Source organism: Columba livia, chromosome 3 (assembly GCF_036013475.1).
Source record: "Columba livia isolate bColLiv1 breed racing homer chromosome 3, bColLiv1.pat.W.v2, whole genome shotgun sequence".
Taxonomy (NCBI): Eukaryota; Metazoa; Chordata; class Aves; order Columbiformes; family Columbidae; genus Columba; species Columba livia.
The window spans coordinates 53,664,432-53,689,134 of NC_088604.1; the positions used below are offsets into that span (position 1 = coordinate 53,664,432).

General features: G+C 40.7%; 1 protein-coding gene and 1 long non-coding RNA gene across 2 annotated transcripts in view; one reads left to right on the forward strand and one right to left on the reverse strand.

Moving 5' to 3' along the window:
• The first annotated feature begins 488 nt into the window (after positions 1-488).
• GJA1 (gap junction protein alpha 1) lies at positions 489-9,988 on the forward strand. The gene is made up of 2 exons (XM_005507441.4): positions 489-1,045; positions 6,927-9,988. The coding sequence occupies exon 2, from the start codon at positions 6,943-6,945 to the stop codon at positions 8,086-8,088; it is 1,146 nt and encodes a 381-aa protein (XP_005507498.1). The 5' UTR covers positions 489-1,045; positions 6,927-6,942; the 3' UTR covers positions 8,089-9,988.
• Positions 8,297-24,703, reverse strand: part of LOC110362581 (uncharacterized) — a 72,174-nt gene continuing 55,767 nt past the window's right edge. The window contains exons 3-4 of the long non-coding RNA XR_010471320.1: positions 13,457-13,570; positions 8,297-12,416 (exon numbers count right to left, since the gene is read on the reverse strand). This is a non-coding gene — a long non-coding RNA (uncharacterized LOC110362581). The remainder of the gene's footprint in view (positions 12,417-13,456; positions 13,571-24,703) is intronic.

Here is a 24,703-nt window from a genome sequence, read left to right on the forward strand (position 1 = left end):
GAGCAAAGTCAAAATAGTTTCATTCTAACCAAATAGACAAGTTTTAGATCTAAATGTGCTCAAATTCTAAAATGTGCTCAAAATTTATTGGGAACATTTCTTCTCACTGTTGAAGACTGATTCTCTGTACTATGCCATATTTCCTGAAGTTTCCTGGAAAGAGTTTCCTGGAATGTGAGATCATTTCTTCATTTCTCCCATGGGATGTACACAGGCGCACACACACACAAATAATAATAAAAAAATATGTGATGTGTATCTCCTGCAGAAACAATTGCGCTGCTCCTGGTGTGTACTTTCATGTGTGCACGTAAAGGAAACAGACCTAAGTAAGCAGAGCTGTGTTCACAACAAAAAGTAGCAAGGGCTGGAGAGGGTTTCCTCTCCAACGTGGTGGCAAAGAGGGACTGGAGGCAGCAGCTAGGCGGTCTTGCCCCAGCATCCAGGAGGTTCACGCTGGTTACCCATTAATCCCTTTCACGCGTTTTCCCCTTTCCCTATAGTGAAACTCCCGGTGCACACCAGAGAGCTTAAGTTGTTTCATGTGTCCCGGGCAAGCCCAGATCCGGATAAAGTGCCACCCAGGTGCCCTCAGTGACAGGGAGGGGTGCGGGGTGGCTGCTGACTGCCTCGATATTTGTTTTGTTACATCAGCAAGAGTGGACTTTCACGCCTTCGCTCTCCCCTTTTCCCCGGGCTGGTTTTTGCTGTGCCTTCAGTTCTTTCCCTCCTCCCCCACCTTCCTCCTCTCCATTTGCAGCGCGCCCCTCCTCCTGGGCTGCCACCCCTCCTTCTCCCCTCCTCCTCACAGTCAGAGCCTTGAAAACTTGTTAAAAGCTCTCCCAGTGTTCCAACTTAGAAAAAACTTTTACGAGGTATCAGCAGTTTTCTTTCATTAGTGGGGAAGGAAGGATGAAAAATACAAAACAGGAGTAGACTTTTAAAGTTTAAATAGACAGGTCTCAGTGCCTGAACGTGCTCTTCCATTTTACTTTTAACCCTCCAAAGAAGTATTCTGATCCAGTTTCACTGCTGATCAGCAAGGGTAAGTTGAAAGTTTTCCTTTTTCATCTTTTTCTGTATCACTTTTTCTGAAAACACTTTTCATCCGAAGAATTTTGTGTTATTGAGCTGATGGTTGAACTTGTTTAAAAACATACATCTATAAAAGTGTAAGTTCTCTTAAAGTGCTCAATTCAATTTTGCAGGAATTCTGTGCTTTCTTTTGTCATATTTCTATACATTACTTCAACTACCACACGTTTACAACTTCTAACCTTGTTCTACTGAGGGAGAAACTGCGGTGAAGTGGTAACTGCAGGGCTGACTTGCAGACTTGTTGCTGGTGTTTGGGTGGAATCGCTCCTCTGTACTGGTCTCAGCCCAAATGAGCTCTTTTAAAGAAAAAATCGAGGTGCGCTTCGGTCTCGTCTGTTGTACCGACATTGCATCAGAAGTTCCTCACAGGGAGACCTTGTTCTGAGTTTGTCCTATTTCTGCCCCACACGTTTTGCTTTCATATGGAAATCCTGATGGATGCCTAATAGTTTGTGCAGCGCAAGGTTCTTAATTAGGTGCTTTGTTAAATGCTGCAGCTACTGAAGTGGTGACTTTCACGTGGTCTTCCTGATAAGTTTTCCCCTTTTCTTTTAAAATAGATGTGATAAAATCCAGACGTGGGCTATGGATTTTTAACCTGGTTTGTGTATAGTTACTCTGTTTTAGCAACCTCGGCGAGGGATTTTAGAGAAGGAATGTGAGATATCATGATATGCCTTACCACGTTGGCAATGTCTGTGGAAGTCTTGGGTGGATATAAATGAAAGTTGTCTAGGAAGAACTCTTTAAGAATATCTACAATATGTGTCATAATCCTAGTATGACACATTCCCTTTATATTACCTTGAAGGCTTAAATACCAACATGCAGAGGAAAAAATGGTTGAGCAGCATCTCTTGGAGAATTAAAAAGCTTTTTACATTGCAAGACTTGGAGTCATTCCTTATAGCAATTGTTGCCTGCTGCTTGCCAGTAGTTAAAGTGCAACACGAGGAGGCAGGAAAAAGCCTTCAGCTGAAAGACGAAGCACAGAGTCTATCTTATCAAGTAACACATTCTCCTCTTAAACAAGAATATTGTGTGCTTACATGTGTCCTCACATTTTGCCTTGAGATAACCAGCAACCCTTGTGAAGTGGCATATTTTGTCTGAGAAATTAATTTAGATCTTATATGTGAGATTTATGGTGAAAAGCCCTGGTAACAGCACCAAAAAATGGGCTACAGACCCCTTGTGCCTGACTTCTATGTGTGTGTGTGCGCGCACACAGGGAGCAAGTTGGAGAACTTGCGTGAAGCTTTCATCGTGCCATTTTTAACATCTGGACAGCACACTACACTGCAGAATTTAAGCCTCTAGTCTTTGGGATGTTTACTGAAGTGTTTCCTTCAAAAACTTCAAAGCCAAACACTGGCACTGACCCATGATACCTAACAAGCATACAAATGGGAGAGGAGCGAGCAGCAGGCTGAATTCAGGAGAGGGAAGGAAGGGACATGGGATTTGATTTGTGACATAAATCTGAATGTGCACACAGCAGCACAAACAGATTCAACACTGTAAAGTTATCTCAGCTCTCATATTATGCAAGCCTGAAAGATTTATTTTATTTGTTGTCTCTGAAATGAACATCGGTTTAGGCTAAGGATTCCTGTGGGCAATAAGGAAGGTTAGATGACATTGAGCAATGTATCTGTTTCATCAGACACATTGCTCTCTTTCGCCCTGTCTCTGGTATCTCCTCCCCATGTTACCCACCGAATTTATCTCACATAGGGGCAGCCGGTATGTTGCTTATGCCACACGTACGTTTTAGAAATCCAGATTTCAAAATCTGCAAGCAGGAGCATCAGAGGGCCCGAGGCCCCCTCAGGGAATTCAGTGTTTCTTCTTGTAATTCCAAAGTGAGTCAGGAGAGGATTGGATCCGGGCATTAACACAGAGGGTAGACCTGACTTGTACAACCAGAGAATGTCTAACAAAGTGTCTATGGTTGCTTTGGGTCCTTTTGCAGCTACGCTTTAGAATTAAACTAGTTGGAGAGGGTACAACACAGGAGGGTCAAAGGCTGTGGGGTAGATCCACTAGTGGCTGACCACCAGCAATACTATCAGACAATGGAAAATGTGCACAGTTGTGACGCTTTTAAATTCTAGTTACTTCAACCATTTAGTGTGTAATCTTTGTCCCGTGGATGAAATTAACTGAAGCTCATCTGCAGACCTACAAATTAACTATACCTTTCCAGGGGAATGTCTGAAAGACATTTGATTATTTTTGTATGATTTCAGAAAACTAGTCTTCCCTATTCCTACTCATCCAAACCCCATCAGTTGTACATCTCAGTTGTTTTCCCTGCAATGCTGGTTGCTTTTGGGGACTACTCAAGCTGATTGATGTTCAAGGTTCAGAATCTTTTGTTGGTTATTTATATATGTGTGAGCACACAGAAAAAGGCAGGAAAGGTAGGAAACCTAAAACTTTGGCCTGTTTCACAACTGCTTCAGATGCAAAATCCCATTTTAGATCGCGCTCTGAGCCTTACTGCTCTTCCATCCACTAGTACGTGACCCTCTAACACCATAGTCAGACCTGGGCATGTTACCACAGCACTGAGTTTGAATTATTCTTCCTGGAAAATATGAACCAGATGACATGATGAATGCTGTCCACAAAAAATAGTTCTAGAATTCCTTAATTGTGGCTTACAAATCAAATTTCTTATATATGCGGTCATCTAAAACTCATGCCGATGAATGCTGTCTTATCTCCTGCTGCTCTATGGCTTTTTTTTCCTGTCTTTACCCACACACTGTAGGACCTGGAAGAAATCCATCTTTTAAAGCATTTACTAGGCCAGCATTAGTCTGCCTCAGAAGAAGGTTATAATCCTGTAAAGTAATAATCAGTAAGAACTCATGAAACACACATACTCATCATCAGCCATATCCTTAAATTCCTGAAGTACTGAAATTGTACTAATCAGTCAGGTCAACCTGTGTCAATCAGTAGACCCGTTTAAAGGTGTTTGGAAGTGTTAAAAAAAGTCCAGAATGCTGAAGAACTATTTTTAAAGGTTATCTTCCATCCATTTTGAACTATTTACAAAGCTAGATTACTTAAATAACTGTTTGATACAAAACCTCTTTTTATACCTAGTAAACAGATATTGTAATCCGTTAATAAAAATGGTATTTCAGTGTCCTGAAAGTAAACAAGTTAGATCTGACAAATGAATGTTCTCCACAACAAATCAAAGTACTGTGTTTCGTAAAGCAATAGAATCCACTTAAGCAAAGGAATTATATATTTGTGCCACCACAAGGTTATCTGATTAACAGCACAATGTTTTGGATTGATGTGGGGTTTTTTATCACTGGCAAAGGCTAGTGTGTAACTGATCTCTTTTAAAAAAGTTGCTTTTCAAAACTACGTAGAGTAATTCAAGCATGGAATGTTTCCTCCTGGAGTTTATATTGCCAGAGGACATAAATGAAACACGGCAATTTTGCATGCTGAAGCAAATTAAAAAATAGGTAGTAAATTCTCAAAATATTGCAGGTGTGGGATTAACTAGGTCAAAACTGAAGTAAATCACATCACATTAATGGACCAGAGTGAGTGTAATTAAAAAAACAAACAGCACATAACTGCCCAGGAATAACAGGTCCTCTGTTTTCTTAATCAAACTTTCAATCTGAAATAACATTTAGACAGTAAAAAATACGTGGAGTCTGAGGAAAGTCTGTTAATGCCGTAGTTTCAAATCATCGGAAAGCTGACTAATTAAATCAAGAAGCTGTTACTTGAAAAAGGCTCCTTCTGTCCACTTCCACTTCTAGGACGTGGAGTAAGTAGCTTGCCTTTAAAACAAACTTCACGTGTTGTATAGTTACAGACTGTTCTCTGTTTTAACAATCCCAGCCTGAGGAGGAACGTGGTCACATTTCATTCCAGCCTTTCCAGAGACCTCCGCGCTCGACTCCTTCCCTGCCACCTCCAGCCCATAAAGACAAACTCGCTTTTCCCAGGAAGGATGAAAGCTGGGCATGGCTGAAGGGATGTGTCAGAGATAAACACGCTGGGTACTCCTCCTCCCAGCAGAGGCTTCCAGACTTAAAAGTCTGAAGCAGGCCTAATCCTTTGATGGGGCTTTGCTCATGTGAACAATTAATTGCATGAGGAAGGGTCTGCACGCAGTGGTAGGTGAACTTCAGAGCAAGCTGACTAAGCAGGCTCAGGAAATGGCCCTGGGATATTTTGCAGGGGTTCAAAGATAATTGGCATCTTGGAGCTATCGGAGCGAGTACTTTAAACACTTGTCTCCCTTTATTCTCTCAGACTCTTTCCGATGGCAGGAACGGCGTGTTTTTATTTGGCATCTATTGTTATGATTGAGTTTGCCAGGTTTATAATCTTGTGTTTCCAGTGACTCACTGCTTCTTGAAAGAAAATCTCTGTGGTGCTAAAATTTCCTATTTTATGAATTAGCCAAAAAGGACTTTTTCTATAAATGACCTTCGTTACGGAATATATCCATGATGCGATGGGGAGGAAATCATTCTGACATTATCAAAACTATTAATACCAGGAAGGGATTACTCAGCATGCACAGAACAAATATCTATACCTAGCAGCATCTACTTTAAAAGGGAAACTTTGTGATTATTTTTCCTTTTCAGTGCCCAATTTCACATGCTTGTTCATGTCAGGCAAGTTAAAAAGCAAGTTCTTGTGTAGAGAGGATTGCCATTCTCCAGTTGATAAAAATCCTGTGGTGCACTTTGCTTTTCCTAGGAATCCAGAACATCGAGTAAGCCATTTCATTACTTTTATGTCATCCTGTGTATTTCCAGATATCTGTGGGAAGCTGCCTGTGTCCCAGAAGCGCACACTTTCAAGCTCAAGTCAAGAGACAATTTAAACTTCCAGTGTTCAACACTTTTAATGCAAACTGCATGCCAGGAGTTGCCTTAAAATCGGAAAGAGCTCATGTACCTTTTTTTTCTTGCTAAATCTTTTTCCTTTCAAAACAAAGCAAAGGAATTTAAATCGAAAAAGATGCAAATACAAAGCAGAAACTAGAATAAATTAAGCAAGCCACAGATAAACAGGAATCCACTTCACCCAATATGGTAACATGAGCTTAGCTGTGCTTCATGTATTTACTAGCTTTGGTTTCTTCATGAAAGTAAAGGTGATGAATTCTAACTTTGATCTTCGTGCTGCAAATACTAATGCAAAAACTTTATTTAGAGAGCAAGTTTTTTCTGAAGCTGAGGATAGGATAAACTTGGCGTGATTAGGAATTATAATCTTAAATGTATTACGTATCCAACCTTAACATTAACTTAGTATAACCTTTTGCTTTCTTATTCTCTTAAAGAGTGAACATAAAAATTACCATGAATGATCCAGATGGAGAGAAACCTTTCATTTATTCCTGGTATATGCAGGCAGTGCCACTACATACTTCCATACCCTGCTTCAGCCATGTGTCACAGCTCTTTTCGGCCTAAGGCAGGTGTAGACCATTGAACTGAGGCTGCCACTGCCAAGCAAGCTGAGGCAGCCACAGGGGCAGCTGAGGGTTTGTCATGAACTTCGTGAAAACTGGAGTGAAATTTGAAACCTCTTTTTTCATTGAGCTCTGAGACGTATATGTTACTTTCTCTTTTTAATTTCCCTGACTTCTTACTCCACCTGCAAACTAAATCTCTGGTTTGTCTTCAGGTTGTGTAAAACGCATGAATTAGAACAAAGCTGACATCACTGCTCTGTCAGCACCGATCTGTGATTCAGTGTATCAAAGGTATTAAATCTCTGTCTTAACCATCACTCTTTTTTTTCTTTGTGTCTTTCTTTAGCCAGCATCCTGTGAAGATGGGTGATTGGAGTGCCTTGGGAAAACTTCTTGACAAAGTTCAAGCCTATTCTACTGCAGGAGGGAAAGTGTGGCTGTCTGTCCTCTTCATTTTCCGAATCTTGCTATTGGGGACAGCGGTCGAATCTGCTTGGGGAGATGAACAGTCTGCTTTCCGGTGCAATACTCAACAGCCTGGTTGTGAGAACGTCTGCTATGACAAGTCCTTCCCCATTTCCCATGTGCGCTTCTGGGTTCTGCAGATCATATTTGTGTCTGTACCTACCCTTTTGTACCTGGCACATGTGTTCTATGTAATGAGGAAAGAAGAGAAGCTGAACAAAAGAGAAGAAGAGCTCAAGGTGGTCCAAAATGATGGCGTGAATGTGGATATGCACCTCAAGCAAATAGAAATTAAGAAATTCAAGTATGGGATTGAAGAGCATGGCAAAGTGAAGATGCGTGGGGGACTGCTCCGTACTTACATCATCAGCATCCTGTTTAAATCTGTCTTTGAGGTGGCTTTCTTGCTGATACAGTGGTACATTTATGGGTTTAGCCTGAATGCCATCTACACCTGTGAGAGAGATCCATGCCCGCACAGAGTGGACTGTTTCCTCTCCCGTCCAACTGAGAAAACCATCTTCATCCTCTTCATGCTGGTTGTGTCCTTGGTGTCTCTTGCCTTGAACATCATTGAGCTTTTCTACGTGTTCTTCAAGGGTGTCAAGGATCGTGTGAAAGGGAAAACAGACCCCTACTCCCACAGCGGTGCCATGAGCCCTTCCAAGGACTGTGGATCCCCCAAATATGCTTATTACAATGGCTGCTCCTCACCAACCGCCCCCTTGTCTCCCATGTCTCCCCCGGGGTACAAGCTCGTCACTGGAGACAGGAACAATTCTTCCTGTCGTAACTACAATAAGCAAGCCAGCGAGCAAAACTGGGCCAACTACAGTGCGGAGCAGAACAGAATGGGGCAGGCTGGCAGCACCATCTCCAACTCGCACGCTCAGCCCTTCGACTTCTCCGATGAGCACCAGAACACTAAAAAAATGGCGTCGGGACATGAGCTGCAACCCCTCACCATTGTGGACCAGAGGCCTCCCAGCAGAGCCAGCAGCCGAGCCAGCAGCAGGCCTCGACCTGATGACCTGGAGATCTAAGCTTCTAGCTGCAGTACTTGCTCAACTATGAAACGACGTGCATTGGAAGATGCAGTCAGTGCTGATCTTGTTCCAGTGGAGGTGGTACTTAACAGTCTCAAGCAGGAGATTTTAACAATCATAAAAACAAACAAGCGAACAAACTTTTAAAATGCTTGCTGTTCTTTGGGGGGGGATATGGGGTTGGTGTGGGGTGGTACAGTACACATTGGTATTTAATGTAGCTGGTTTAAAGAATTTAAATACTAAAAAAAAAGAGAAAAAAAAAGGAAAAAGGTAGTCAGTACTAAGGTAGGGGGTTGTTTTTCTAGAAAGGCTGTAAATATCTGAGTGTATGTGTGTGCTATCATGTTTGTTTCTAAAGAATCTTCTTTAATACTAAAACTCAATAATAACTGAACTCACATTTGTCAGGGTGAAGTGCTGCCTGAAGATGAAAACATTTTTCCTATTCAACCAGCAAAAAAGGCCAGGATTGCCTCTGATCATTTCCCTGTCAAGAACATTCCATTCTTAGAAAGTGCACTTTGAAGGTAAACTTTCCTATGTGGTCCTCCAGGTTGCTGAAAGGCTCCTGTGAGGACAATCTACAGCCTTTGAATCATTCAGCTGATATTTCAGACATGGCCCACCAAGAAATACTTTGGTCACCTGCTTTTCCAGCCCTTCATGCAGGTAGATTTTGTGATGTGCGTAGGTGGGATGACTTCACACTTGTAGAACCGGCAACCACACTCTCTTGCCCACAGAGATATTTGTGTCCTGCTGCTCACGTACAGTCTAATTAGCGTCACATAAATCCCAGTTTGCTGCCATTAGCAGATTTAAGCATTAAGATGGGCAAGCAACTGCCTTTAGTGAATTTTGTCACACCTTTATGTGTATTAAGGGTGTACATTTGTGTGTGGAGGTAGAGGTAAAGGTATATACAAAACACTCTCGGAGGCATACGTTGAGAAATAAATGCACACTGATTACTTGCAGCTGACACTTTCTCATGGATTTTGTGAAAATGTGGGCCACTATGGTGTTTACATTCTCTGATTCCTTCAATGCAAGTGAAGCACATGTCATATTTTTTTTAATTCTATATTTTCCATGTATCCTAAATGGATGCTTTTTTTAAAAATAAAAGAATAAAAAGGGCTTAATCCTGGATGTCTTGCTCTGGAAAATCTCTCCTTTATGTCAGTGAGAGTTTTGCCTGAACGAAGGCTACAGGATCACGCCCAAGATGTAGCGAACCATGTTCTTGCTGGCATGAATGATTTTCTTTTGTAGAAGGTAGGGGTGGAAAAGACCCATTAGGTCATCTAGCCAATCTCCCTGATAGGTAATAATGATGCTTGAATGATAGAAGATGTAGTACTGTAAGCAAGCTTTAGTCTTTTATGTGAGAAACTTAGAAGAAATGCTTTGTGCTGGATTAATAATAAGATATGCCTACATGACTTTTGCAGTAACTGGTATTTTTCTTGTTCTAAATAGTCACATTTACTGAACTGTAATGTCCACTCTGAGTTTGACAGGTCTTTCTAGATGGCTCTAGCAACTTTAGTGTTTACACTGAGATTTTGTTTGAAATGCAAGTGAAGTTGAAAAGATTTTTAAAGAGTACAATTCTAGCTAATTTATTTGAAATATATGCTAAAGAAATCTACCAGTTTCTTCAAATGCAAAGCCTCTTAGCTGAAGTCACCGATTGACCAAGGAAATACATAGCTTGGTTTCATTTTGCAGCAACACGATAAATGTTTTCATGTAATACATTATATTAATTTGTTTGACATTCCATGTTAAACTACTGTTGTGTTCAACTTCATTGCATGTATGCAACCATAGTCCGTCAGATCATGTTGTCTGGAGAACATTAGTCAATAAAGTTTTAATTTAGTATAAATATATTTTCTAATTGTCTTTTACTGTTTTATATGTCCATATATACCTTTTGTTTCGGTCTTATAATCCAAACTTCTTTCTTCCCTCTTCATTTTTCCCCAGTCACTCTACATTTTAATAGTACTCTTGATTTAATCCATCTGGATTTGCTTTGAACTGAGATTTCACAGGACCAGATTCAGATACCCTCACAACACTGGAAAAACAGGCATCATGTGTGCCACTCCTGGAACAAAGTGAAGCTCAGCATGAACTACTGTAATTCAAATCTCACCATGAGCCTCAGAAAATAGATGTTTATTTGCAAGCTGTTATAGAAAAGATAGCATAACATAATTTTTCAAGCAATTTTTATAAACAGCCTAGATTCAGCATTATGAAATCATTGCCTCTAGTTTACTTTTCCTCATGTAATCAGATTGCTTGACTGACAGTTTTAATTTCTGGAATGAAATCCTCCTTCCTTCAGAGTCAATGGGAGAAAGGTACTGATTTTGATAAGGCTTGGATTTCACATACTGTTTAATGCTTTACCATTTAGGTCCCTGTCACTAGTGAAGACATACAGTGCTTGGTTTTATAGCATTGTCCTCTAAATGAAAGGTGGTTCAACTCATTTTTTATTTGAAAAATCAAAATATGATAGTCATGCAGTTATTATACAGCTTTCTTCAAATTTGCTTGTCACTTTAAGTCCAAATTCTTCCCCTGCCTATTAGTAAAGAAGGGGAAAAATAAGCAGTACAGTTGTAGTGGATTTACAGCCCTGAGATACACTACACAAGCACCAGCACAAGGAATGACTCCTTGTGCTATTCCTTAAATAATAACTATGAGTCATATTTAAGCTGCTTCGTTCTAGTTCATCTGTACAAAGGGAAGGGCATTCCAAGCATTTTGTGAGGATCATGCCCTTGGAAAGGTGGATACAACAACATCCAGAGAAGGGTTCACCCTGAGACAAAATCTAGTGTCTTCTAGACTCCTGATTGTCACATACCTCCCAAGTTAAGGACTCAGCTCTTTGGGGGATCTTGGATAATTGATGTAAGTTAGTGCTCAGCACCAATGCTCTCTGAGTGACTTTTTCATGGTAGTGTATATGTGTCTGTGTGTAGGGTAGAGACATTCCACGGGCCGTTTCTCCCACTTAGATTTATTTCTGTGAAGTGTATTTCTTACACACTTCAAAGTCATCAAAGGGACATAATTTTGTGTGCAATTCATCATATTCATTGTATGCTTTCTCCCAGTGTGTTTCTGCAGCAGGAGCTGCACTGTCTACAGCTCCTCCTGTAGAAGGATATGTTAGATATTGAATTCACACTGGAAAATATATTTTAAAAATACATGTCTCTGAAGGTAATGAAAACAAAAGCAGGGTTACAAACAGAACAGTAAGAAAACCCAAATTCAAAACCTGTTAAGTGTTAAAACTTTGTGTTGGTGTTTTGTATAGAAGTACTTTGAAAAAGGGCAAATTCATCCTAAGGACCCCACCCTGCACCAGTAATTTGAAATGTTTGTAAAGAACAAAGTTAGAAGGACAAGTTACAGACAGTCTAAAATCTATATGCAGATTGTGTAATTTCAAGTTGTTTTAAACACAGGGAGTGCACACTAAAGGTAATTTCTTAACTTAGAAATGAAATTTCCATAGTTAAAGTGGACACTACAGTAATAGCTTGAGAACCAGAACAAACTTAGAGTGTAACTGTCACACCCCTTGAAATTGGTCATTTTTAAATTATGTACTCGTCTCACTGTTCCAGAACCACAGCTGTCTGCAGTGCTGTTGTGCTACATAGCACCACCGGCTTGACAGTGCATTGCTACTGTGCTAGTGCTTCCCTCAAATTTCTCTGCTCTTGGTATTGATTCAAGAAAAAAAAAAAATAAAAAGGCATTAGTGATGTAAGAGGTAGTTTAGCAACTCATATCTGGGAGTCGATCCAGATCTTAAGTTACCTTGACTGGTTAATGTGGAGTTCTGGGTATGTCAGAGCAAAGCTTCCTTCAGTTTTGCTGGCAGCTGTTTCTACCCCACTAGATCAGACTACTTCTAGTTCTTGTAATTCCTCCATGATTACTACTGCTCTCTTTTCCAAAAGTTAAACAAAATAGGGCAGAAAATAGGATTTACTTGCCTCCTGTAGAACTTTTTCTCTCTGTTACTACTAATCCAAACCTGGAATGATGGTTTTCTACTGAGCTCGTGGACTACCCCTGAGATACAGGTTTTTATTTTTTGTTTTTGTTTGGTTTTATTTTTTTCACACACTGTATTATACAAATAATGAGATGATTGACCATAACCTCCTGAAGATGTCTTACTTTCCTTCTCATGCTATTCACTCCATCCATTTCCAGTTGTATCTCCCAGAGGATTCTGACAACTGAGGTGGGGTGCATGGTCCTTGAGGTTTTCTCTGGAAAAAAAACACAATCTTCTGATAGCACAGAGCTGTTGAAGCTACTGCTGCATTACTTTCATTTCCACTGCCAACATAGACAGTAAGGTCAGGAGCATAATCAATGTGTGAGAAATCACTACTTCGATGTGTTCTCTGGCCCAGGCCCTTGAAACTATGCAAGGGTCCTCCATTTTATTCTAGTTTATTGTAACATAATAGCTTCAGAAACACAGGGCTGTACAACCAGCTCTGTGAAGAGATGACAGCCTTTCCCTCGCTTAAACTACCTGCTTTTGACTTTGCCCAAGGACGTATTCACACCCAGACTCTGTCAGTCCTGGAAAGTGTGTCAGATGAAAATTACATGATGCTAGCACATCACTAGATCACAGGAAGAGCTTATTGGTTCCTGAACTTATTTAAAAGGTATTTCGATAGACACAAAAAAGAATGCTTGTCTCAAACTTCTCTTAAATACTTCTAAGGGAGACCTTATGAATCAATACAGACACTCTGCATGTATACATGGTAAACATTGTCTATAGGTAGTATGTCTAGAAACTGTTTAAATAGAGACAGCGGCTCAGTAATCTGGTAAGACCAACTGTCTCCAAAATGGCTGCCGTCACTCTTTTCTCATGGTAGCCAAAATGCTGCATCTAGTTTGCTGAAATTTGCAAGGCAAAGGCACCTTGGGCAAAGACAGACATGTTTTTACAGCGATCATTTTGCGATAACTCCTTTTAAGTGCTGAAGAAGTGTGATTCTAGAACCAGTGGCAGAGTATCTGGGACGGGCTGTACTGGGTTAGTAATACACAGTTGTCAATGGAGTCAACCAGTCAAAAGTAATAGCATTCCGGTGACTGTGGACTCTCCTGTCACTTAAAAAGACTGCGTCTCTGCTGCTATATTGAGGAAATGTGCATAACAAAATGAGGCATGTGAGTTTAGACTAATACAAAAGGGAAAATGTTCAGACATTTAAATTGCTCCTTCAAGCAAGCCTAGACCGCAGCTGCATACTTGCCATTAGAACTGAGAGAGAATACTCACATGAGTTCCAGGGTTTCAGTCATTTAAATCAGTGTAAGAGTTCCTGTCAGTTTCAGACATAAGCAGACTGGATCCAGAAAGACATATTATGACATCCAATTTTCATTAATATAGCTGCAAAGGGAAAGCTTATGGTTATAAGCTATTAAGTCTTGAACGGTACCACTGGAATATGTGTAATCATACTACTTCCTCACAACTTTCTTTTTAGTGTAACTCAGTGCAGAGGCAAATTTATGAAAAGTAATCTAAGGGTTTGCTTTTTTCACAGACAGACATGAACCCTGTGAATGTAATGAAATACATTTATGTGATGTCCATGTCAACTTTACCCAGGACTACATGAGGGAGTGTGGAGTACTGTATAACATGGGTCTAATTCTGCTGGGTTGGGCAGCTGAGGAATGCAATCCTCACCTTGCCTCTCCTTGTCCTAGTTAAAAATTTGTTGTATCCCAAATACCTGAGCAGTTTTTCCATGACACTGAATGCACCTCTGTTCTCACTAGCTCTTCTGTGGGCTTTGCTTAGGTAGGAGTATCTGCATCCTCCTTTTCCTCCTTCTTTTTCCATCTATTATATAAGCTCTGTAGCGGAAATCATAAGCAGCCCCAAATATGTAAGGAAATATGATTACAATTGATAACAAAACAGTGCAATCATGGAATATACAGTAGTCCTCTTTTACATGTCTGCAACTAACAAAATAGGAAAACAGCATGGAAAATAGCTTAAGGGATTAGAAAAGACTTTGGTTACTTTAGCATCTTAAAACCACTGGTCCTTGCTGAAACAGGAATTTTCAGTCTCAGCTTCTGCTGAGTCATAGAGTTTGCTGCCTTTGAAGACTGAAGTAGCTTGGCTCAAAATTGAAGTTGTTCTGGAAGAGTTCAAACCTTCAATAACGACCATATTTGCATGCTATTCTCAGTGGTATTTACATATAATAGGACACTCTCCACAGGGAGGTCTCTCCAAAACAAAGGCTCTGCTTACACTTTGAATTTCCCTAGTTTTTATCTATGCATCATTACTTCAAAGTGTTTTGCTGGGAGTACTCTGTCATATATTTGGGAGACTCATCATAGTTGTTTGAAAGCTAAATATGTAGGCAACTGTAAGATTGTCACTTGGGTTTTGTGTGTGGAGGGGAAGATATATTACTTGGGCAAGAATCCTACCTGATCAGACCTGACATACTTCTGGTGAAGCCAAGGAGTTTCTGTTGAGTGATGTGAGATGAAAACACTGTTCTGACTTAGTACCTACTTTTATTCAAGTCCCTATTGTTTTATTTCAGGAGGACACGGAGGATCCAAGCATGAATCCACGGGCCTTGTGAAGTCTAGGACAATCTCTGAGGAATTTCTTCTGCCTCCATTTTGGTCATTGGTACCCCCTAGGTCTGCCGACTTTGCACTGTCTGTAGCGCTCAATCACTATGTGGTACATTGGGTGTTCAGTTAGTGCTGCCAAAGGGTGTGTGAGTAGAGAGAGTGGGTCTGGATTGTTTCCCGTAGGATTTCTTGTAGAGTCGAGGCAAGCTGGTCAGCCATTGTTCCCTGTCCTGCAAAGTCTAGCTGTAAAGGTGTGGAGGGATTTCTACATGGAGGATAGTGAAAACTGTAGAAATTCATCCTTCTTCCATTCTAGCTGAGGCTTCAGCTGGGAGCTGTAGTATCCTGTTAATCTCCTTTCTCTTATTCTCCACTCCTCCCATGCAGCCATCTTCTCCCACCACCCACTTCTTTTCTGCATATTACTTATGCAACAGGTATTTAATGTTTCACACAGTAAAAGCTTTCTGTAGTGGTTATTTTCCATTGCATGTTATCAGGAGCATTCAAATATTTTAGATTATCCTGCTCCATTAACTATCTATTAATTGACAAGCTGATATTTCTACTATTTCATTCATTCAGAATGATCAAATTAATTTTGTTAATTTCATTCAGAATTAATATCACAGGTGTTGGCTATAAGTTTTGGCTGACAGCTTAGAGAGTCATTTTGTATCTCACCTCACAGGGTCCACATTTGCTTCAATCACTTTCATAGTATTTCATAATTAAGGAAGGCAGCAGAAGAACTCAGAATGCTAGTTATCTACCTTAACCAGATGCAGTGAAAGTGCAAGGACATGGAGCTTGTCCAAATCTTCCTCCCAGCTTAGTCCCAAAGGGATTCAAAGCTAGGTTTCCACTAATTATTATGTATGCTATATAAATAATATCTCGAGTTGCACTGATACAGCACTTTTAATCTTCAAAGTACTTTGAAAACCCTCTATAATTAGTGTGCTATGGAGTCATCTCTTACGATACTGCATGAACTCCAGTAATACCCACTGTGGGAGCCAAAATGGGAATCTGAACAGCCACAGAGCTTATACATAACCTTCATTATCACTACAAGATGAAATTGAAAATGCTGAACAAGGATATTTTAGTGCAGAAGGAGGATCCACAACCAGCAGGAAACTAGTCTTCCCAAGATAAGGAAACAGGAATGTTTTCTTTGCTGGTAATCTACTACTTCAGATCTCTAAACACATTTTATCTTGAACTGTGTCTCAGTCAAGCTGGCAGCAGATCACAGGTAGATTTTCTCATTACATGGAGTCTTCATCTTCATACAACTAGGATACATCTATCTTTTTAACAAAAAAAAAGCTTTCATTTGATGGAGTCAAAAGAGATGCAGGCATAATAAATATACCATTTAATAGATTTCTATAGATTTTATTGAGACTCCAGAGGAACAACTTATCCAGAGAACACCATCAGTAGTCGATAGTCCAGCTGACCACAACTTAAAGATTAAAGTAGTTTCCAAGTACTTCCAGCATGCTTACAACAGGTCCTTGTGAATGTTCAGGAGCTTGTTCTTTAAACCATCTTGGCATTTGCTGGAGATTATCATTGCAACATGTGTTTGCAAACAGCCTTTTCAAAGCTATTCCATTCAGAAAAGAGAAGAAAAAAAAAAAAAAAAACAGTAGCGGCTCATTCAATATGGTGAATACAGCAGTGCAAAGGAACAGAATATTTTGGATAAATAAAACTTGGAATATTTCTGAACTTTAATAATTTTTCTCTTCCCTAGGCTTGTATGCTGAATAGCATATATTTTCTCAGCAGAACAGCTAACGTGCTATATTTGCTTTTTCAATTTTTTTTTTCTTATAGAGATTTAATAGGGCACATAAATACCATTTTAAACCATAGTATAAATTAATGGTCATCTAAAGAATAATACTGAGCCTGGATTTCAAAAGTTGTGATTAGGCAGAACTAACTCTGCTTCTCATGCAGTTAATGGACACATGCATCCGCATGCCTTGATTTTGCTCCATTTTAAGATTGGTGTTCTGTTTTGTTTTGTTTTTTAATTGGTGTTCTTCCCTGTTATATTTAAATATCACACAAAACCATAAACATAACCATATGTCAGAATGAGGTTTTTACTGATGAGGGACGGTTTGGACTCAGTCTCTTTGCTTTTATTTTTACTGCTTATTCCTTTTGCGTTAGGTGAAATATATTCTCTCTGTGTGTTATATTCAGCATATTTTTAGCTACTCCTGGACTACTTAAGGAAAAGTCAGCAGATGACCTCAAGAGTATGAGAGTACCTCCAAAAGCTTCCTTTTGTGTTTTCCATGGTGCATCAGGACAGTTTCATCAGCACAGCCACAATAAACAGCTATTTGCAAATAAGAAATAATGTTTTGGAAAAGCAGCAAAGCAAGAATAGGGCTGAGGAAGAGCAGCAAGATGAATCATTTGTGCAGTCCTTCCACGTTTTGAACAACCACAGCTGTTTCAGTTCTCTAGCAGGAGAAGTTAACCTTCCACGCCAGCTATTTTTACAGTGGTGCAGCTGCAGGTCTGAGAGCAGGAGGAAGGAAAGGGAGTGACTAGGCACAGATACATGAGTGGTGGTGTAGGAAAAATAGTTGACAACCAGGAAACGGATGTTTGAAAAGAAAGAGTTGCACAGTAGGTGTTCCGTGATCTTCCCATATGCAACAATGAAGGAACTTCTTGAGTTTGAGATTACAGTGTGGAAGGTGTTGGAGGTGAGAAACTCCAAGCTTAAGAGTCTTCAGAAACTCATGGGGTTTCTCTGGGCCTGACAGTGCACTCTCCAGGGAGACCTTATTGTGGCCTTTCAGCACTTAAGAGGGGCCTATAAGAATTATGGGGACAGACTTTTTAGCAGGGACTCTTACAACAGGACAAGGGGTAATGGTTTCAAACTAAAGGAGGGAAGATTCAGGCTAGATGTGAGGAAGACATTTTTTACAATGAGGATGGTGAAACACTGGAATAGGTTTCCCAGAGAGGTGGCAGATGCCCCATCCCTGGAGACATTCCAGGCCAGGCTGGATGGGGCTCTGAGCAACCTGATCTAGTTGAAGATGTCCCTGCTCATTGCAGGGGGGTTGGACTAGATGACCTTTGAAGGTCCTCTCCAACCTAGAGTATTCTATGATTCTATGATATAATGAATTCGTATCTCAGCAGATAAATGTGGTTTGCTTCACATTTCTGCCGAGCAGTATACAGCCATGCTGAGGCATGCTGCCCAGTTCAAGGGTATGAGGAGGAAAGGAGGAAACTTCTTCTTTTTTTTTTTTTTTTTTTTTTCCATATTCAGACTTCTTAATTTCAAAACCATTTATACAGCTATATTTTTCCACTGTCACTCCCTGTTGGACCCTCATTTGACCCTGCTTTGTTTATTATTTATCTGTCATTTCTTGCTTTTTTTCCTCCGCTCAGTGGTCAGGTGCACCCAGCAAGGCTGATCATGGTACAGCTCTCCAAAGGCACAGCCAGTCCTAGGGCCTGGGGGCAAGATTTCCACATCCTAGCGACGCTGTGGCTGATTCAGTGTGTCCAACAGAGAAGACGATATTAGTGGCTGGGGCAGAGTGCCACAGCGGTGTGGCTGCACAGCTGGTGGAGCTGTCACACCCTGTAGCCCTGAGTCACCAGGAGGCTCTGGCCCAGGTTGTTGCTGGCTCAGAGATGGGCAGTCCCAGAGAACAGCACAGGGCTGCACACAGCAAACCTGCCTGGCCTCCACACTGTTCCTTCTCTTAGGTTTTACTTATGCTCTTGGATCCCATCTGTGCTCTGTGGCATCTCATATTTAAATGCCACTAGCTCTTCTCTTCTTTGTTCTGTTTGCCATTGCTCTGGGCCATACTCAGACAAGCTTTTCAAACTGTGAGCTTTTCAGGAGTTCCCTATCAAATGTAAATAGACCATTTGCAGCAGCATGCAAATTGAGTAACTGATCTGTTAATGGTTAGATGTGTTGGACAAAGGAGGAAGATTCATTTTGCAGGTTTTTAAAGTATCAGGGAAATTATTCTTATGACACCTGCAGTGCTCTGTGGCACTTTAATAAATTTACAAGTGAATGCACTGGAAGTCTCAAGTAGCTTTCTTTAGGCAATGTTTACCACCATTTTACATTTTTCACTTCCCATTCCCATAGATTTCCTTTTTTCAATCCTGGAAAACTTAAAATTGACCTACTTTTTCTAAAGTCTTTAGTGAAATTTCTCAGGATAACATGATGTCATCCAGGACACTTAACACCCAAAATGGGACTTGTCTGAGCCAAAAACAGTGATGCAGGTCACTGGAAGAAGGCTCAGGAAATCTCCAGTCTGTGACTGAATGGCCTGGAGTGCTGTATTTCCTTTCTGAAAAATGCTGATTGTACTCCCATCCCTTATCTTCCTATGTATGGAAACTGCAAGGTTTGGGGACAAGAAGATGTCTAGTGTTAGGCAGAACTAGACTTAGCTGATATATAGGGAGACATCACCTTTGGAGAAAGGATATGGATGTCCACCTGGTCCTCACAGCAGTAGGATCTGTCCATTGATCAGTCAGTTCCTGCAGAGATTTCATGTGTAAATCAGTCTTCTAACTCAAGTTCCAATCAGTAATAATTTAAACCAAATCTCACTGTAACCTTGTGGCTTAGAAGCAGATGCATGAATTGGTCTGTTCTCTGTGCAGTGCAGGTGGAGCAGGTAGCTGACCACCTTGTCTGCCATCCCAATGGACAGCATCACTATTTGTCTGCCAAATCACATAGACAAAAATTCAACTACCAAAAAACCCTAGTACACTTGAATACAGTTGGTCAGAAAGTTTTTTGTTTGCTGTAGGTATTTAATTTTGCAGGAGCGAAAAGGAAAGTAGAATTCAGTGGAATTCCATCAGAGAATGTTAATGAAAAAGGAAGTGTGCTCATTTGGAAAAGCTACCCCATGTCTTTGTGGCAGCTGCTGTCTGGACTAGGCTCTCCTGGCTGGGTTCCAGGCTACTTTAAAGGTTTCATGATGCACCATGGCCAGCCCTCTTGTCTGTTCCCATGGTGCCTCCTGGAAAATCCAAAATATGTTGCACCAGAGGGAATATTCTTTTCCATTCATGAATATTCACAAATATTCAAAACTCATTCTGATCATGGAAACTGATATGTAATATGTCTCTTAAGTTTTTTTCATTAAATGCCCTAATTGACTTATATGTCCTAATCAAGAATGATGACAGTTTCATGTTTAAGGCTCATGACAGAAAGTAAGCAGAAAGGGGCAGAAGGGAGAACAATTTGAGACAGAATTGTCTGCCATCTGGATTCATGACATTTTTTGCTTACTGAGGTTTTACTGTGGCACAGACAAAAGTCAGCATTAAAGGCTACAAACAAAACAAAATGTAAAATCCTTTCTAATATTGCTTCATTTTTAAACACCTGCTTCACAGGTGGAAAAGTATTGCACATTGTGGTTTTCATACTGGGTGCCAGGCTCACCACCAGTAGCTTGATGAGGATCTTGTGTCCCCACAGAGAACCTGATTGAAGGGAGAGTAGGTGGCTGAAGTGCAAAAAAAGAGAACAGGTCTAACTCCTGCTGGGAACTCCTGCTGCAAGCTGGGGAGACTCGGCGGTGATGCTTACGTGCCTGAAATCTCACCAGCTTTGGTTGTCTGGTTGCTTCTGCACTTGATGAATTGGTTCTCAGTAGCCCTCCTGCACATACCTTTTCTTGACACTTCGGGTGAGCGCTACCTCAGTCTATTTTTAACAGCTACACTTTCCATGATTAGACTTTAATGCTATTTATTTATTTAAACTGAACCAAACAATTCCGCATAAGCTGAACATTCCAATAGGCATCACGCTTGGCCACGCAGAGGAGTCTAAATCTAGTTTAAATTACATTCCTTGAATGGTAGAAAAAGCTGGGTCATGTGCCGAAGCTTGGTGAGGAATAACAGAGGCGTTCTTTCATAGACTGCAAAAACTTTATTAAGGAAAGATAAACAGGTTAAAGGTCTCTGACTGACTGCACTGTCTATACATAGCAATTACCCCTTACTTTTCTGCCCCCTGCTCCTAGTTGAAGGTGTAGCACTTTCAGTTTCATCATCTGCCGTAATGGAGCCAGGTCCTCTATATGTTCTCCGAAGTTAAAGGGAATGAAAGGCTTGGGTAATTAGACTCAGTGTCTCGCTCAGTTATTGCCTTGCAGTGTGAGCCTTTTATAATAGCTCTCCCTCCCTGCTGCATAGGTAGCAAAGACAGGTATGAAAATTAGGCATCTCTCAAAAGGGCCTTTTCCCAGACAAAGAGAGCCTCTCCCCAGATCTGGGACATTGCTATTTCTGAGGCTTTCTGCTTAACTTCCATGGCTTCCTGGTAGGAAGGGAGAATGTGCTTACCATTTGCATCCATGTTAATAAAATAAAATGCTTGTGTTAAAATTAGCAGTGGGCAAACTGTTTCAGTTAAATAGAGAGTTGTCCTGGATTGGTGCCAATCCTCAAACTAAATTCAAGCCAATTTTATTTTTAAGTTTTAAAAGTAATAAAAAGTAACAAGCATGCAATGTGTGTATAGACATACACACAGTGAATATCTCAGGGATTAGAAAAAGATGTATTTTGCATCTGGAGCCCCAGTTTTGCACATGCATATGCATGCAAGTAACTTTACTCACGTGAATTATCCCCTGGTACCATGCACTATTTCCTGTCTAATCAGGCAGCAACATATAAAAAAGGCTTTAATGTATAGGGCGCTATAACCTGCAGAACATCATCGCTTGATGCATCAAGTGAAGAAAGCTGACACTTGTTAACAGGACAAAGCTGGCACCAAATAAACCACGTCCAGCACATCGACTTCACTTGCTGGAAGCAGAGTCATCCCCAAGTGCTGTGTTAGGAAGTACAGCCAGCCCTGCCTACAGCAGGATGTGGCTTCCAAATATCACGCATTGCATATAACCTATTGCGTAAACTGAAGGGGGAGATGAAGGGTGGAAGGGATGAGGCTCCATGGGGCTGTGGCCTCAGAGAGGAAGATCTACTGGGAGTACAGGGGGAGCACAGGGGTTATTTTGAGGAGTTGGGGAAAAGGAATGTTTTCTATGTGCATTATTTCACACATCATAAATGTCATTTCTTAGGGATTTTATTTGAGCAGCCCAGAAACAGATCATTCCCATGTGAGCTTTCATAGCAGCAAACTGTTAACGTAAGGGTTGGGTTTTTTGTTTGGATGTTTTGTTTTTGTCTTCAACTACTTCAAAGTGGATGGGTGTGTCTATGCCTCTGCAATTGTGTGTGTGTGTATGATAGTCATGTGTCAGGGTGCAAGGAGGCCTATCATAAGTTCAGACTGTCTGCCTAAAGTTTATTGAAAATAGTTTCAGCACTTATGCAGCCCTGGCGCAGCCTATGGAGAGTGACACATGGTGTCAGCACAGCCAGACGTCTTCTCACTCCTGTATTTCTCTTCCTAGGAACAGGTCAGCAAGGACATTGCCCAGGGTGTACCCTGGCCTGTCAGGAAAACATACATATCTCCTTCTTCACAGGTTCAGAAACGCTTTAACTACAATTGCTATCTTGTGCTCCCACCAAACCTTTGGCTTTCCATAGCTCTATCTATCTTCTAGAGTGGAAATGTGGCTTTATAGCCACCTTCTTTCAAATTCCTTATGAGCTTCCTTCATACATTCCTGTTCTCCCAAGAATAGTAGCATAACTGTTTGGCTCTATATCTAAGTATGAATGAACGATAGAGCCTGCTAGAAGACTAACTGAAGACTTAGTTGTAATTGTTGGATTTGAATGGTAAATGTCTTGAAAGTGCTGACACACTAAAAATGTTTTCCTGGCTGTAAGGGAGGGATGGATGAACTACGTGAGGTTCTTGCAAGTATTGGCAAATCATCTTGGTACCAGCTCTACAGGAGTGAGGACATTCAGAGATGAGGTCCAAGTGGTAAAAGAACAGGAACCTCTGGTTTGACTCCAGGTCTGGATGATGCCTTGATATTCTGTGGCTTAAATCCTACTCTATCAGGTTGCTAAATTATTCTAAACACAAGTATTGCCTGCCTCTGTACACTTACCACTGTGAAACAGTCAATACTATGAAGCAACTTCTTCTTGAACAGCTCTTACCTTGCCTTACTATGCTCAATGTATGTTGAATATAAGATTTTTCTGTCCAAAAAGTAATGAAACATTGTAAAACTGCAGGAGATCAACTTGTAAAATGAAATTAAAATGCTGCCTGAGGACCTCCCTAGAACTAGCTGAGTTACAAACACTTCAAAGGCATATTAATTGAGCCATATGGCCCAGTATTTAAGCAAAGGCATGCATTCTGTTTGTCTGGGTGCTCAGGAAAGACTTTAGGTCGAAGTCTTCATTGCCCTGATGAAATTTTAGATCAGCTGATGGAAATATTTACCCTACAATAAAGTTGAAAGACTGTCCTGTACAAAAATGACACACAGTCCATCATTGTGCACCTCTGTAAAATCATCTGCAATGCCTCTATGTGTTTTGTTACCTTCAAGACCCTTGCAAAGGACTAAGACAGGTGTCTGAGGCACTGCCCAGAAAAAAGGGCAGTGCAGGATTTATCTCTCTTGATGCAAGCATGCAGAGGAAGAAGGCTTCCTGAAGCCTGCTGGCCACCAGCTGCCATGCTGTATCTCTGATGGGCTCTGCACAAGGCAAACCACCATATTGCAGCCCATGCCCAATGTCACTGCATCCCCCGTCTCCCTGTTTCGTGGACTGTGGGGCCCTGCCACAGTGGGACAGTGTGAGGTACCCTTCTGTTTGGTCTTTTGTGATGAAGACCAGACAAGAGCAGTGAGAAAGACCACCTGCACCAGCCCAGGCAGCAAACAGGTCCAAACTGAGCAATTCTTCATGGAAGCCCTTATGCTACCTGTGGATGAAGAGAGATTGGGGAGTAGCAGTGGAGAGGCTCTTGCAGGTTGAACCCATGAGCTGCACTCATTCCCCAATTGTACTGTTAATCCCAGGATGAGAGAATTCATGTACACTTATGACAGATATGTGTTCCCTATTGTGTTTGATGCCATGTACACGTGGGAGATGACGGTTCCTATTTTTATGTGAATACTTGACCGAGGAGAAGTTAAGCCTATCAGGAACCTTTTCTTTCACCTCTGCAAAACCAAGAATTATAGCTATTTAGCTCAGGTTTGTTAGGTGACTCATCGCGTTATGCATTTAATATATTTCACATGGACAATGTTACATCTCTTCTCAATAAGTAATTTAAAAGAACTGTTCATGACAAGCAAGACACAAACAGTCTGTCTGTGAGCCACTGTCTTACGTCCCAATCAACTGTGTCACACTTTCTTGTTTTTAAATTCCTCATCTTAAAAATATGAGTCAACATAAACAGTTTTCAATCTATGTTACCTTATTAACCAATGGTGGGTGACTTGACCCATAAAATATTTACATAGACAACACTCTTGTGTTAGTAATGTATTTTCACATTACTTAGTAATTTAAAACATGTCAACCCCTTCCAAATAGTAGAAACAATCCAAATATGGAACTGATGTTGACCTTAAAAGGCTGCTTCTCTTTATTTCAAGTCAAGCAACAATCACTACCACAGATTATCACTGTGCATTCTTTACACAACTCCTTATCAGCGATGCCCCCAAATATAACTCTAAATGGTAAGGAAAATAGTAGATGGAAAGGGCTGATGCTACATCAACAGAATGTCCTTTAAGGGAGCTTGTGGAAGACTACGGAACATATAACATTTTATTATTAGTGAGGTAAATTGATGACATATATTTGGCTGTTTTATGAAGATAATGAATTATGCATTTGACTATCTGAATCCACATCTGAT